Source organism: Pectinophora gossypiella, chromosome 10 (assembly GCF_024362695.1).
Source record: "Pectinophora gossypiella chromosome 10, ilPecGoss1.1, whole genome shotgun sequence".
Taxonomy (NCBI): domain Eukaryota; kingdom Metazoa; phylum Arthropoda; class Insecta; order Lepidoptera; family Gelechiidae; genus Pectinophora; species Pectinophora gossypiella.
Genome location: NC_065413.1, coordinates 12,756,771 through 12,774,311, shown reverse-complemented (window position 1 = coordinate 12,774,311; position 17,541 = coordinate 12,756,771). Strand labels below are relative to the sequence as shown.

The window sequence follows — 17,541 nt, the reverse complement described above, 5'->3', positions numbered from 1 at the left end:
AATAGCTTCAATTATTTCCTAAAAGGTCATTATGTCCTTATATCACGGGGTCCGTTAACCTAATCTAAAAATTTTACAGGTTATTTACAGAAGCGACTGCCTGTCTAACCTTCCAACCCGCGACGGAAAAACCAGCTTAATACATGTTAGGTCTCAAATCCCCGAAACGTTTTTCTCGGGAATGTGGGTTACTTCATGATTTTTTCTTTCACAGCTGAGCGCGTGATAATAATAAATTTATGATACTAACATGAATTCGAAAGTATTACGCCCATGCTGAGATTCAAGCCTACGAGCTCGTGAGAGTCAAGCGTTCATCAAACTGAGCTACCACGAATTTGATAGTTAATAAAATCCAAAACAATCACATGATATGTATTTTATTGTAAAGTGAAGCATCAGATCAGACAAGAAGACACCAAAGTATATTACATGTAGAATTGCAGGAATCAATAATAAAACTTTAATGATGAAATAAATACTAAAGTTTAATATAGAATCCGTTGCGTACAAGAAATTTGGTCGGCGCATGGTTATGTTCAGTATTCCTTCGCAAAATGTAACTACCATCCTTTGTCGTAGTGAAAGATGCTTTGCAAGTCCTACTCTTGTTTCTGACACATTGCCACCGAATCGTGGTCTGACTTCTGTCATCGCAGTAGAAGGGGTACCCAGACACCACAGCTACCGTCTTTCCATTACCATTATGCAAGTATGTTACTGAAAGTAAAGAAAATTAAAATGGTTCAATTATCGTGCCGTAAAAACACCTCCACCAACCTGCAGTGAAATAGCGTGCTGGAGAAACCTCCCGCTGCGGTTGGTTGAAGGAAGGGTTGTGGCCAGCAGTAGTAGGACGTATTTAGGCAGATTATATAAGGTATGTTTTTGATCTTCTATCGTGTGGGTTGTGAGGAGGATGATCAACCTCATCAACCTTGGTGTCAAGGTTACTATTGAGCCGCCCAATGCCCTGGACATGGCTCATATAACGACAACTTACTTACATCAGTAAATACTCGTAGTAACCGGGACCAACGGCTTAATGTGCCTTCCGAGTCCCAGATCATATTACTTTCGGGTAATCAGGTGATCAGCCTGTAATATCCTTACCAAATCAGGGATCACAAAGTGAATTTAGTGATATACTCGCACCGGGATTCAATATTTTTGATTAAAATGATTTTATATGTACATACATACATAAACTCACGCCCGTAATCCCTAATGGGGTGGGCAAAGCCACAAGTAATCAAAGACAACTTGCAGCCACTGTTGATACGATGTCGTAAGCTGGATATGATGAACTTTATGGTGATAAGGGATCAGCCTATCGCCCATAACATTAGTCCATCATGTTAGAGGACACAAGGAGGATTTTATATGTTTGTGCAATAAATAGCACTAGAGCCATAACCTGGATTATTTTCATGATTGCGCCCCTCTTGGTGTTAGCGCCAACAAGGCCAGGAGCCGTATTTTAAAGCGTTCGTTTTCGACTCGCGTGTGATAATATATACCCATTTCACGTAGCACATCAGAACTTGTCATTTGCAAGATGAGATAGTTATATATTTTTGCACAAACGATAAAACATACATACACATAAACTCACGCCTATTTCCCACCGGAAAAACAAACGATAAAAAATACGAAAATACCGTCTTTCCACCAGCGGTCTCCACATTTCTCGACTGGTCTTCAACTTTCAACGTCGGAAATAATATTGCAGAATTGTTCTATGGAGGCATTTTTCAGATTCAAAAATAGAAAGTTAAAAATAAATTTTAGCTTAATTTTTTTTAGTTTTTATTTTGTTACTAGCTCTTAAAGTTTAATGTAGACTCCTTTGCGTACAATAAAGTTGGGCGGCAGATGGTTGTGTTCAGTGTTCGATCGAATCACGCGACCTCCCTTTGTGGTAGTAAAAGCAGCTTTGCACTTGCATCTGATCCTTGTGAGGCATTGCCATCGATCCGTCGTCCGGTTTCTGGCATCCCGGTTGTAAGGGTATCCACAGAACAGAGCCAAAGACGTCCCAGTTCTATTCTTCACGTATGTCACTGAAGACAAAGAAAACATATTCATATTCGACGGATACAATTGATACAGTAGCATACATTGGTTTTTCATCATGTACAAATAATATAATATACTGGACAAGAATCCAGACTTTCACCGTTACAAGGCATCGATACAATACTGTTTTACATTATTGGTTAAATATATTATTAAATGGATATAAACAAACCGAATACTAAAATAAAATAAATAAAAACGCCTTTTTTCAGTGACCATCTTTTTATTGTTTTTTACCATTTTCCGGACAAGGTTGTCTTTCGACATTACTACTCTAAACTACTTAAGAATCATGTCAGAACCTTTGGCGGGTCAATAGTAACCCTGACACCAGGGTTAAGAGGTTGGTACTCCACCTCACAACCCACACGATAGAAGAAGAAGAATACAACCTGTGATATCTTTAAATTGAATATCTGATTAATATTTAATATATATTCCGTTGCGTATAGTAAATTGCAGTGGTAGGTGGTTGTGTTGAGTGTTCATTCGCAACACCAGGCCATCTTTGGTGGAAGTAAAGGATGCTTTGCATGCTTGGCCTCTTGAACATCGCCAACGATCCGTCGTTTTGTAACTACCGGCTCGGTAGTAAGAGAATCCACCTAATAAAGCCAATGGCTTCCCAGAAGTATTCTTCACGAATGTTACTGTAAATACAAAAATAAGTTACATTTCGACGTATTTATTTCAGATTTAAAATATTGTAAAAAAATATGATTATTTAAATGGTGAAGGACTTTAGAAACTTAGATTTGTAATGAAATAATATTTTTAATCAACATTTATTTTCAGGATCAGAGTCCGTTTTCACAGATTGCTTTGAAAACGAATGTATGTAGGTGCGCAGGTAATTAACACGAATATAAAAAAAAATACAATTGATATTATTTTTACAAAAAACTTATGACTTGTATTATTTTATTTATTTATATAGAAATAGGACAGACAAAAGAAACATAAGAAACAGACAGCACGGGTAAACTTCTTTCTAAGAAAGAGATATTGTCTTTTGTATCTTGACTTTTTAATATAAAGGAGAATTACCAAATTTATATAGGGCTTGATGCAAAAGTCCATCATCTACTAGACGTATTTATCGAAATAGTTTATTAAACGATGTGTACCGATTTTGTGTTTTAAGAGCTTCCGGGGTCCAGTGGTTAGAGCATTGGCTCACGATCCGGAGGTCCGGGTTTGATTCCCGACAGTGTTGTCGAAAATTACTTTGTGAGACTGTCCTTTGTTTGACTAAGCCATTGCAGCCTGAATCACCTGGTTGTCAAATAAAATTAAGATGATTCCGTGCTTCGTCACCAACCCACAGTGGAGCAGTGTGTTTGAGGGGTATGGAACCCCCGTGCGGTTGATTGGGGGGAGAAAGACTTGTGCCCAGCAATCGGCCATATACAGGCTGATTTTTGTGTTATTTTATGAAATTGTATATATATTCAAAGTTTAATATAGACTCCGTTGCGTATTGTATATTCCGGTGGTTTGTGGTTGTGTTGAATGTTCATTCGCAACAGCCGACCATCCTTGGTGGAAGTAAAGGCTGATTTACATAGGCTGCCTCTGGAACATCGCCAACGCTCCGTCGTCTTGAAACTACCGTCTCGGCAGTAAGAGAATCCACCTAATACAGCGACTGGCTTCCCACTAACATTTTTTAAGAATATTACTGAAAATACAAAAACAAATTAATACAACCAACCCGCATTGGAGCAGCGTGGTGGAGTATGCTCCATACCCCCTCCGGTTGATTGAGGGGAGGCCTGTGCCCAGCAGTGGGACGTATATACAGGGTGTTAGTGACATCGTAACGAATACTCAGGGGGGTGATTCAGACCATGATTACGAGTTAATATCAAGTGGAATTTTTCGTCGCAAAATTCATGTTTTTATTAGTTTTTTAAAATTATTTTCAATTCTATACTTTTACGATGGAAAATTCCACTTGATATTAACTCAGAATAATCAGCTGAATCATCCCCCTCAGTATTCGTTACGATGTCACTTACACCCCGTACAAGTACATACGGTAGCCATACAAGTAGGTATGGGTGTTAGTGACACCGTAACGAATACTGAGGGGGATGGTTCAGACCATGATTCTGGGTTGATATCAAGTGGAATTTTCAGTCTTAATATTCATATTATTTTTTGTGTTTTTTTAAATTATTTTCAGTTCCATACTTTTGCGACGGAAAATTCCACTTGATGTCATCTCAAAATCATGGTCTGAAAATAATTTAAAAAAACACAAAAAATAATATGAATGGTCAATGGTCATGGTCATGGTCAATCACCCCTCAAAGTTTTCGTTACGATGTCACTAACACCCTGTATAGGCTGTTTATGTATGTATGTGTACATAATATTAACAATCAGCGAGGAGCTCGGTGGCGCAGCGGTTAAAGCCCTCGGTCTGCGATTGTTGAAGTAACGCAACTTTCGCAAAGGCCGGTCATTGGATGGGTGACCACAAAAAAAAAGTTTTCATCTCGAGCTCCTCCGTGCTTCGGAAGGCACGTTAAGCCGTTGGTCCCGGCTGCATTAGCAGTCGTTAATAACCACCAATCCGCACTGGGCCCGCTTGATGGTTTAAGTCCCGATCTCCCTATCCATCCATAGGGAAGGCCCGTGCCCCGGCAGTGGGGACGTTAATGGGCTGATGATGATGAATAAAAAGCAGATGTCTAGAAGAACACTTAATCATATAATTCTAATCATAATCATCAAGCATATTTACTTGCATTAAATTAAATGGGACTGCCCCTGTTTGATACCAAGCATTAGTTAGAGTTTAGTACTTAATACTACAAAACAATTAATAATTAATCCATCAGGAGTTTTCCAGTACGTGTAGTAATTTTAGTTCTTTCGATAAGAAGAGATGGCGCTCCAATCACATTTGGAAATTTATTCAAGCAATTAATTAAACAGTCCATTTATTTGTATTTTAATGTATATTTTTATCAAAAAGAAAAAGGACTACTTATATATAATTTAGTAGATAGTTTAAATTTTTAGTATATCTTCTTTCGGCCGAAATTTTCAGACACAATAGTTAAGCAATGTGGTTTGGATATTCAATGGAGATTCGGTCTTACGACTATAATATCGCGTTACATATACAGTCTATATACGTCCCACTACTGGGCATAGGCCTCCCCTCAATCAACCGGAGGGGGTACCTATCGTGTTACTTCCCTTGAATTCGGGAACGTTGAATAATTATCAAAGCAACTATCGCAAAGGCCGGTCATAGGATGGGTGACCACAAAAAAATAAAAAAATAAAGTTTTCATCTCGAGCTCCTCCGTGCTTCGGAAGGCACGGTTAACCGTTGGTCCCGGCTGCATTAGCAGTCATTAATAACCACCAATCCGCACTGGGCCCGCGTGATGGTTTAAGGCCCGATCTCCCTATCCATCCATAGGGAATGCCCGTGCCCCAGCAGTGGGGACGTTAATGGGCTGATGACGATGATGATGCATAATTATCATGCCATACAAAGTTTTCCTTCAACGCCATCTCTGTATTATAATGTAACTAACTGGCCTCCTCATTACGATTTAAATATTTTATAAAGTCGAATTTGCGGTTTTATTAAATTGAATAAAACCTGTTTAAAGTTTAATATAGACTCCTTTGCGTATTCTATGTTCCGGAGGTTTGTGGTTGTGTTGAATGTTCATTCGTACCATCTGACCATCCTTGGTGGAAACAAAGGCCGATTTGCATGCGCTGCCTCTGGAACACCGCCAACGCTCCGTCGTCTTGAAACTACCGTCTCGGTAGTAACAGAATCCATCTAGCAAAGCCACTGGCTTCCCAATAGCATTTTTTAAGAATTTTACTGAAAATACAAAAAAAAAAACAGTTAATACATAATATTACCAATCTATGCAAAAACAATCTGTATTTAAGATTTACGAAGTGTGAGAAGTAATAAAGAAAATAAAATGTTTATAAGAACATTTATTCGCATTAAATGAGACCACCTCTGTATGAATTACAGTTTGGCATTTAATACTACAAAACAATTAATATTAAAATATTTTAAAAGTCGAATTTGAGGTTTTATTAAATTAACTTAAAATTTTATTCTTCTCTTCCATCGTGTGGGTTGTGAGGTGGATTACCAACCTCATCAACCCTGAATAATTTGAAATTTTATTAAAATACAGGTTTAAACTTATTTAAAACTTAATATAGATTCCGTTGCGTACAGTAAAATGCGGAGGTAGGTGGTTGTGTTGAGTATTCATTCGCAACAACTGGCCATTCTTGGTTGACGTGAAGGATGCTTTACATGGGTTGCCTCTGGAACATTGCCAACGATCCGTCGTCTTGCCTCTACCGTCTCGGTAGTAAGAGAATCCACCTAATAAGGCCAATACCTTACCAGCAGTATTCTTCACGAACATTACTGAAAGTACAAAAAATATAGGAACATAATTAATATAGTGTAATTATTAATTATAATATAATACTACTACTTCTGGTCCATGAAGGACACGATGAAGGGTGACCTTCCGCTATCTTAAAGCGCAAACTCATGGACATGTGCATTCTTCCTATTCTCACCTACGGCGCTCAGCCTTGGTCTTTGACTGGCATCCAAAAGTCCAAACTCAAGGTTTGCCAGAGAGGTAAGGAACGCAGCATTCTTGATGTTAAATTGATCCATCGGATCCGAAACACCACGCTGCGGTCCAAAACTAAAATAGCAGACGTAGCGAAAAAGGCTGCCTGCTTGAAATGGGACTGAGCCGGACACCTGGCCCGGTGACCTCTGGGCCAAAAAAGCTAAAGAGTGGGTTCCTGCATTAGCTGTCAGACGTCGGGGAAATCCACGAAAAAGATGGCGCGACGAGTAGACCGCTTTTTGAAACGATAGCACGAACAAGCTGGGGACAGGGAGGAGTGGAAGAAGGGAAGGGAGGCTACACGAACCGGGGATTGTCTTTGGGTGCACTCCCATAATGCATACAGGGATAATCGCCGGTTGGTGTCACACCACATTTAGATATAGTAACATAGTCCCGAGATATGGTAATGACACACAATAATAATAATATAATATAATACACAAATACATTAATGTAATGGATAAGTCTACCCTTGTAAACGTCAATTTCTTGTTTGTGATGTAACTAGTTAAGTGCAATAAAGTATATTAAAAGATAACCAATACATTTCTTCTCGCATTCTTCTTAATATTTTAAGTACAAGTATTTATTAAAGAAACTGGTTACAAATAAATTTCATTAATAATACAATAATTATACTTATACACCGATTTTTGTATATACAAATAAATAACATTACTATTCTTTTCTAATCAGTTACGGATCCCAATAGAGATGACGCGCCTATAGTTTTTCGGTACTTTTACAACTAATTTTTATGAAAAAGCAAGACCTTCGGACACTCGTGTTCTTTACTTAATAGCCACCTATATACCGTGATGTTTACTAAATGAATTAGCATATTTTTCATAGTTACAAAACCCATCAGAAGAGGAAAGCAAAGACGAGACAATAAACAGAAAAAAAAACACTGTCTACACACTAACACTCCATATGTTGGCAACACCAACTAAAATATTGATTCTTAAGGTGGTAATATGTTTTTGTAAAGGCTCTTCCTGTCCAACAAGAATATGGTGTGCATCGTGTTATAACTGCCCCGGTGCTTTATTAACAAGAAAACCCTGGCAAGTGATGCCCTCATATTTACCCTATTAGGATTCTCTCAACATACAAAAATCTCTTTCTTTCACAGACACTACACATATAGTATGTGCCGCCTAACACGTGCGTGGGAGCGAGACAGACAGTTCCGGTGCGCTTCTTACTCCTTACAGACCAAAGTCGCCCGCAAAGGGGGTGTCCGGTTTTGACCTTCGAGACCACCGCTTGAAGAGTTTTCCATCGTGTAAGACGTAGTTGGGGGGGTCATGATTATGGTCGATCCTGGCGCGGACAGGCTCACGTTGTTTGGAGAGCATCAGGAAGGCTTGGCATCGTTTGTGCGTCGACGATGTGCACGACCACCGATCCCTCTTCTGCCCCTGGTTGTGGAGATAGAACGTGTACCCAAAGAGGATGGCTAGCGGCTTCCCACTGGAGTTCTCAACAAATGTCACTGTAACAATATAGTGACTATTACAAATGGCATACTTACATACAGGGTGTTAGTGACATTGGAACAAATACTGAGGGGGATGATTCAGCTCATTATTCTGAGTTTTCCGAGTTCGACGGAACATTCCACTTGATATTACCTAAGAATCATGGTCTGAATCATCCCCCTCAGTATTCGTTACGATGTCACTAACACTAGCACACCCTGTTTATACAGGGTGTTAGTGAACATAAATAGCCTATAATACCAAGATCCAGAACGGTTTCCTAGATACAGGCTCCACATAGTTTAGGAAGCTTTGGTCATTATTAAAACTTAAAATATACCCTACTTACCTCAGTCAAGGGCCTTCTATCTTTTGCAATATTTCTGATAATAAACACATTTTTGATTTGATTTGATACGTCCCAGCGTTACGGTTCGCCTAGCCTGGGCGACAGGTTCTCGACGTGTACTGAGCATAGCTCATTTTATTGTTATTACACATTTAGTAAAAAGTAACTGATTTGACTAGTTGGAAATTACCCTGTTGTTATATTTTGATACATTCTCATAAAGCAACAAGCGCAGTGGCGTGTGGTTTCTGTCCTGTGTTAAATGTAATGTACTGTCTGTCTGTGTCTGTGGTGTCCCGAAGTAATAAATGTTTCTTTCTTTCTTTCTTTCAGTGGCATAAAACAACAACATTAATTTGGTTGAAAAAGGAAAACAAACAAATTCCTTCACACATTCTTTTTAATATTTAGAGTACAATTTTAATATGTCAATGGCCCCGATTCCTGCAGACATCTCTTAATTTTACTTTAAGTTATACCTGTCATTTTCTTATCCGCCGAAAAGGAAAGGGACGGATGATTGACAGCTCTTAATTTTAGGAAGAATGAGTAAATAAATGAATAACCCGGGCGAATTTTTAGACGGTTGTTTTAGATTTGTGCTTAAAATTGACGTGTGTTCCATAAATTTTATGCTTGTCAATTACCCGTCCCTTTCCTTTTCGGCGGATAAGAAAATGACAGATATAACCTAAAATAAAATTAGATGGTGTTTACAGGAATTAGCACCATTATATTAATACATTAAATTATTTTTAATTATACGAGTTACATATTCCTCTGCTGGATCGAGAGTATAGAAGTGAGAGCCGGATGAGTCCGGCCAAGTAGTTCATGCCGTATGTGGCAAATCTACAATAAGTGGAATGAAAAAAGTAACAAAGAAGAAACATGGAATGCTAGTCATCCTGGGCACGTCATAAAGGTCGACTGAGGCATGGCGTCCACTCCATCATGATGGACCTCCAGGTCACCTTTAGGATGGAGTGAACGCTGTGACCGTATGACCCATGAACCGTATAAGGATCCACATTGGTGATCATAGCCATCTTAGGACCTAGTTTTTATTTTCTTACGACTACTACTACTTGGTATAGGATCCGGCTGCGATTTGTAGGTCACTACCACAGATCATAGAAACAAGAGAGATATGCCGAAGCTCTAGATTAAACGATCTAGGTAGCCAAGACATTTTTGGCTGGATCGCTACATCGATTTACTAGCCGTTCATTGCTTAGTAAGACAAGCGCTAGTTGTGGTTACTCGAAGCCAAAAAGCAACGAATGATGTGGAAAATTTTATAACACGATCATTACGACGAACATTACAACTTGTTATTCATTATGTGAGGTTAGTTTGATTGCTTTAGATAATAAAACTTACTGCTGTTTGTAAGACGAACCAACTGAGAAGACTGGAGCCGAGACAAACTGTATTGTAGTTTAACGCTTTAATGATATAAATAAATAAATAAAAAATTGCCTTATATAATATGTCGCTTTGTACATATTTCGGTCCCGCCGGCTATGCTCCCGCGGTATCTCTCTATAATGAGAACTCTGTGGGAGCTACCCACCCCGTTAGACCACTTACTGATATTAAAGAACATGTTCTTTGGATACGGGTGTACTTTACTTAACATTCGCGACTACAATAATATGTACCTACATTTACGGCTAGCCGTTTTCACATACAGGGTATTTTGTTCTATATTTGAATCATTCTATTCAGAGATACAAAATCTATTATACGAAGTAAGCAGAAGATTAAGTAGAAAAGCGAACCATAGCGCTACGCCGGGAACACACCTGCGAGAAGAAAGAGAATAACATACATAAACTCACGACTATATCCCAATTCGAGTAGTTACATATACATCCATCGCAAGATGAACTAAGTATCCACATCTCAACGAGCTTTCTGTTAGACTAACGCGATAGATGGTGAGCCGTATCGCCGACTGTAATGGTCGAGCCAACTATACAATTGCAATTATCTCTTAAAGAACTTTCCACCGTGTATGACAAAGTCAGGGGGTTCGTGGTTGTGCTCGATCCTGGCGCGAAGAGGCTGACGTTGTTTGGAGAGCACCAGGAAGGCCGTGCACCGCTTGTGTGTTGACGATGTGCAGGACCACCGATCCCTCCTTTTCCCCTGGTTGTGAAGATAGAACGTGTACCCATAGAGGATAGCTAAAGGCTTCCCACTGGAGTTCTCGACGAATTTCACTGTAACAATAAAACACACTGTAATGTAAGAACCGTCACGGTTTCTAACTACTTACCTATAAAAAATAATTGTCCCATATTATGACAGGCGGTGCGCTGAGTGACAGAATAAGAAACAGTGTGATAAGACAAAGATGTGGTGTAAAAGACGATATAGTGACTAAGATTGAGAAGGGAATGTTAGGTTGGTATGGACAAGTAAAGCGGATGAAGGATAATAGTATTGCGAAAGCGGTATATAAAGCGAAAGTTGATGGTAGGGCTGGCAGAGGAAGACCTAGAAGGACTTACATTGACAAAATTGGAGATGTCCTTAGAAAAAAATTAGTACGATCTCCTCTGAACCGGGCGCGCGTGTATGAAGCGATTGATGAATGTGGAGGAAGCAAGTGTGTCAGGATCGAAGCAAATGGAATTCGAAAGTCTCTGCTCTGGTGGGAAATAGGCGTGAGTTTATGTATGTATGTATGTATGACGGGTAAAGATTTTTTTATAAATATCTCAACCAAATGCTTCTCTTCATCTTTATGCTTGCGGTTCGTTGAAACACCATTAATGACAATGATATCGTATATTTATTACGTAATATTTATGAGTAAACAGGGTGGCCTGAAATTTGAGTGTCATTAAAATCGTTTACAACGTTAAATCCAAAGTGCACGGCACTTAAACTTAACACTTAGACATTACTGACTTTACAAAATGAACCTTAGTAAAAACAGAAAACAATGTTGTGCAATAAAGGAGGCTTCAATTCAGATCTCAGCTTACTATTTTAATGATGATGATGATGTGATCCAGCCGATTTCAGCTACAGTGACTGCCTTACGAGTAACTCCGACGTTCATGTGCTCGCATGTGGCTTACATAGCCAATCTTATTGGAAAAAATCCTCGCACATAGCGGGCATGTGAGCACAACATTTAAATATGTCAAGCTCTAATCCTAATATCTTTTAATAGTTTTACATACAAGAGAGGAATCTATTCATATAATATACCAAGGTATGAAAATATATACTAAATTCTGAATACAGTCGCAGAAGAAAGAAGTTTAATATTGTAAAGTATACTCAAAGCATACTCTATGTATACTTGAAGGAAGGATAATATTTTTTAAGTATACTCCATTTATACAACGTATATTCAAAAAGACCGCTGTTCACCTTGGCGTGTTTTTTTCTTTGGTAGCCGTTATCGGATACGACAAGGAGGACTGTATACATTTAAAAAGAGAACTACATTTTAAAGTATACTCCTTTATGTATAGTATATTTATAGGGAGGATGGTTATGTTCATACTGGAATTTGAGCAGTTGGTAATCTTTGGACATGAACAAGCTCGCTCTGCATTTCTTGGAGCTAGAAGAAGTACACGGCCATCGGTCCTTCACCTTTCCTATATTGTGACGATAGAACGTATAGCCACAGTACAGCGCAAGTGTTTTCCCACTTGAATTTTCGACGATGGTAACTGTAACAATAAAATACTTTTGTATAATCTTAAACACCCTGCATACGTCCCACTGCACAGGTCTCCTCTGAATTAATCGGAGGGGTATGGAGCATACTCCACCGCGCTGTTCCATAGCGGGTTGGTGCACAAAAAAATACTTATTTACTTAGCTAGCTGCACACAGAACAATACATAAAGGATTTTTTATATTTCTCATATGTACTTAGTGTTGTGTAATACAGAGATATTGATTGATCAAAATTCAAATATTTCCTAAGAATAAACTTGTTTCAAAGTTGCGCCATATGTGTTATAATAATTTCTAATCTTGCAAGTTCATATAAAAAATACAGCCAATAAAGTATATCCGAAACAGACAAAATACAGTCCATTTTTTAACAGTAAGGAATTTGTAAATTAAAATCAACTTAGTTTTAAATAATAGAGTAGTTTCCAAATAGTCAAATCAGTCACTTTTTACTAAACGTCAAAACGCGAAATTACTGTGACCTTTGTATGAAAAAGCAACCGTCCTAGAAAAACGTGTCAAAATGTCACACTTATTATTAAAATTCATAAATGAGTTAAATAGAAAGAAAGAAAATGTGAATTTATTTAATTATCAGAATATCAATTATGTGTGCTATCTCCCACTTAAATTGTGTCTATTATTTACGATACCTATTTACCTAAACACTCTGTAAGTAAACCAACCAAGTGAAAAAAATCCGATTTTGATGAAGCGAAAAACTCAAATTATTCCAAAAATTGTATTCCAGCATACATCTTAAATTACTTTTTTTATGGTACCCGAAAAGTACAAACTGTTTAAAGCCCGAGCCGAGATTCGAACTCGTAATACTCCGGCTCACGTTCTCCGAACCGAGCTATCGCGGATTAAAGTAAGTATGACAACAAAAGAGTTTATTATTATAACTTTCTACGAACAGATAGAGGCTTTCTTAAAAATAATAGAATAAAAGGGTAGGATTCTTTCAAGCATACACACACACACACACACACATACACACACACACACACACACACACACACACACACAATTACCTATAATTTGTTACCTATAGATAGTATGTAAGTTACTTTTGGTTGTTTGTTTTACTTATTTGTAGTACCTACAATGAGTTTTCTCGGTAAGAGCGGTGTCTCCTAATACAGGCGCTACGCTTAAAAGGAGGCTCCAATCACCTATGATAGTGTATTGGTTTTCTACAAATAAAGTATTTTGTATTTTGTATAACTTGATGTACAATCCATTACGAGTTGTATATTTGGGGGAAGATGGTTGTGTTCACTCATGGCGTGCAGAAGCTGGCCGTATTTGGATATCACCAGGAAAGCCCTACATAGCCTGGATGTATTACAGGTGCAACGCCAGCGGTCATCATTCCTCCCTATATTATGCCGATAGAAGGGAAATCCGTGGAGTAATGCTACGGATCTTCCATTTGATCTTCTTACAATTTCAACTGAAACAAAAAATCCATTGCAAGACACCTGGGACACTTTTAAGTTATTTACTAACAAAATAATTATGAAATCAAATAATGTAATAATAACAAAAACAACAACACGAGCTAATTATAAATAGCAAACCTCCTCCAGCGCGCCACACTGAGGCAGAGCGCCCAAAACGCTGGCAGCATTTCCTCTCTGAACTGCCAGGCCAGGCCTATTCTCTGCGCAAAATAACTGCCAGCCCTCGGATCGCCAGTTGCCTCAATGAGACGCGCCGAAATGTCACTCAAAAATAATTTCGCCTCAGGGGCCACGGGCCCATCGTCTCTACTGCGAATGGCAAAAAGATATACGATCCACTTAAACCCACATACAACAATGGATGCAAAAAAAAGAAATAAAAGTTTGAATTTGAATTACTCTGCATTATCTAATACCCGGCGTCATTTGACAACGACATTAGTATAATTTTCTCAATAAGATTTTCTTCTTCCGTAAGTACAAGGAAATGCTGGGTGAATGTTATTCGTTTTGATTTAAAGTCATGAAAAGAAAAACAGAAAAAAAGGAAAGAAAAAAGAATATTTACTAGCAATTGATGACTTAAAATTTACTTTTGCTTTTTATAAGATAAGATTTATTTCTAAATGCAATGTAACAGATGTTACAAAGAATAATCACGTGCATTTACTAACTACTTAATACAATGCAAAAAAAAATTGACGATTCAAAGTGTAACTATGTTACCTACTGAATAAAAAAAATGTTAATTTAAAAGCAAGGCAGAGACTTTTTTTTAATAAACGTACGACCGGCGATCATGAATGAAGTCTTTGATGAGATTGATAGGAGCGAAAGTCGCATGTCGGGATCGTAATAAGTGGAATTCTGTGGTTTCTGCTTACTTCAACGTGAAATAGGTGTGATATTGGTGCTAATTCCTATAAACACCATCTAATTTTATTTTAAGGTATATCTGTCATTTTCTTATCCGCCGAAAAGGAAAGGGACGGGTAATCGACAGGTATACAATTTATGGAACACACGTCAATTTTAGGCACAAATCTGAAACAAACGTCTAAAAATTTTACATTGGCCAATAACCTGACAGAATTATGTTGACAGCACACGTCAAACGGTTTGCATACCAGCGAGATACCTTTTTGATCCGCCCGGGTTATCCATTCATTTACTCATTCTTCCTAAAATTATGAGCTGTCAATATCCGTCCCTTTCCTTTTCGGCGGGTAAGCAAATGACAGGTATAACTTAAAGTAAAATTAGGAGGTGTCTGCAGGAATCGGGGCCATTATTATTACTTAATTATTATTTTAACTTGATGTATTTTCCATTAAGTACCGTGTAAAGCGTGGCAGGATGGTTGTGGTTGGCAATGGCTCGGACGAGACAGCCGTCTTTGTTGAGATATATGGCAGCTCTGCATTTCCTGGACGTTTTACATGTGCAACGCCATCTATCTCTGGCCCTTCCACAGTTGTTACGGTAGAAGGGGTAACCATTGTACAATGCCAGCGGTTTTCCTTTGGGGCTTTCAGCAATTACGACTGTAAGAATAAATATACAATGTAGTTATAGACAAATTAAACAATAAAATAAAATATGTTTATGTGAGACCAACACACCAGCTTTCGACTTTTTTTGTTTTTTGAAATATAGATTTGTTTTAATTTGATTTGTATCGTTGTCGACTTTGTGTTTTAAAAAAATTGTAACGAAAGTGAAATTAAAGTTTTGGAGAAAAATATGTTTATTTAAAAAAACATAAGGTAATTAAGTATTGCCAAAGAACACACAACGTGTATACTTTATTTAAACATTTGTAATTATCACAAAATTACGGCACAGTAATGATCTCTTTATCTTACTAGTCGCCATTGTCTCACTGCCAGTAGGCTCTGCACGGCAACCGCGCCGAGCGCGGCGCGAATTATATCGAGGCCTTCGACCAATAGCCGTTTGACGTCGTAGCGTTTATTGGTCGAAGCACTCAATATAATTCGCGCAGCGTGCGGCGCGGTTGTCATGCAGACCTGGCTGGTAAATAAAAAAAGAAAGGAACGTATAAGACGCCATCAAGAAGCAAATAACATTACATTTACTAACAGATAACAAAATTAATTCAACTTTCTACTAGAACCCACATACCCGAGAAGTGTGTTGTCTGTGGTATGGGACCTAACCTATTATTGAGCTGGATAGGCTGTCACTTCTGTAAAAATCAGAACCTCTCGAATCTTCAGGTTAGGTAAGGGGACCCGTGAAAATGGGATAACGCTAGAAAGATGATTACCAACTACTTAATAAAAATAAAATATTGTAATAACGGACAAACAAAAAGTAATAGCAATAATAATGACGAATACAAAAATTGTAACGTTCAGTCAAAATTAAATTTGATTGACTTCACTCAGCTTAACACTTTCAGTGCACTACGCCGCCTTAAGGCGATGTCACGATTTAAAATGTAATACTAATTAATAAAACATCATAGAAGGAAAGAGAGGAAGGGGAAGACCAAGAAGAGCTTACATGGAACAGATTAAAGAAAAGGTTAACGTCTCGTGTCTTATAGGGAAGTCAAGGAATTGGCCTTTGATAGACTGGAATGGAAAATGCTGCACCGATAAGAGCGTGGCTCTTAAATTGATGATGATGATGACTAATTAATAAACATGAAAGCCTATATACGTCCTACTGCTAGGCACAGGCCTCCCCTCAATCAACCGGAGGGGGTATGGAGCATACTCCACCACACAGCTCCACTGCGGGTTGGTGGAGGTATTTTTACGGCTAATAGCCGGGACCAACGACTTAACGTGCCCTCCTAAGCACGGAATCAACTTATTTTTTCGGACCTCCGGATCGTGAGCCTAACGCTCTAACTACTAGACCACAGAGGCTGATACTTCAGTAATTAATGAAAGGTCAATAATAACCCATTGTCGATCTACCTAAAAGTGTTAAACCACAGCAAAGACCTCTTCATAATTCGGTCGTCTCCATAGAGTTCGTTAATTATTTTTCCTTTTTTTCTGATTCGTCATCAAAACTTGTTTCCATCTTCAAAACTTCTATCCCTGTGGGCGGTAGGTGGTTGTGGTCCTTTTTGGCTTTAACCAACTTCCCAGTTAAACAGCAGATAGTCAACGTGGCTCTGCAGCGTGTGACGTGACTTTGAGCACAACACCACCGCTCCTTAAACTTGCCTCTAGTATGTATGTAGAACAAGAACCCTTGAAACATAGCACTTAACCCTCCATTGCGATTTTTCGTATACATCACTGCAAGTAAAAGAAATACGTATTGAAAATGTTATAATATGTACCTACTACAAACGTAATAAAAGAAGTAATATTCATGCATATTGATAAAGTAAAGGATTTAGCAGGATAACAGAACTGGCGTGACGTTTGTCTGTTATTTTTTTTTTAATTTCAATGGTGCCGATTCCTGCAGACACCATCTTCATTTTAATTTAGTTTGACAATTCTAAAACTAGCTTTATCTCTGTCTTACACTCGTCGTAAGTGAAGTATGGCAGTAGTTTTAGAGCTGTCAGTAAAATAAAATACAGTTTTGTCTGCCAGAATTGGCACCAATGTTGCTCTAAAAAAATAAAAAGTAATTTCAATGTGTAATCATGACTTTTTATTATACCGGTTTAAAGACGATAAGTTAACATTCTTGCTGATGAATAGGTATTAAAAGATAGAGGCAATTTTATCATCATTTATTCAAATTGTCGCTGTATCTATCGGTTTATCAGTACTCGGTAAGCATGCCTACGATTT

At 38.1% G+C, this 17,541-nt stretch overlaps 1 protein-coding gene across 28 annotated transcripts in view; it reads right to left on the bottom strand.

Moving 5' to 3' along the window:
- LOC126370072 (protein tramtrack, beta isoform-like) overlaps positions 1–17,541 on the bottom strand; it is a 282,534-nt gene that overhangs the window by 90,223 nt on the left and 174,770 nt on the right. Inside the window, exon 5 of one of the 28 annotated variants that reach the window (XM_050014753.1) lies at positions 471–720. The exons of 23 other annotated variants lie outside the window; for them this stretch is intronic. In XM_050014753.1, the coding sequence (XP_049870710.1) occupies positions 482–720 (239 nt within the window). In that variant the 3' untranslated portion in view covers positions 471–481. Of the gene's footprint in view, positions 1–470; positions 721–1,812; positions 2,064–2,484; positions 2,730–6,048; positions 6,515–10,547; positions 10,799–17,541 lie in introns of those variants that run through there. 4 more of the 28 variants (XM_050014757.1, XM_050014775.1, XM_050014774.1 and 1 more) reach the window with 4 other exon arrangements.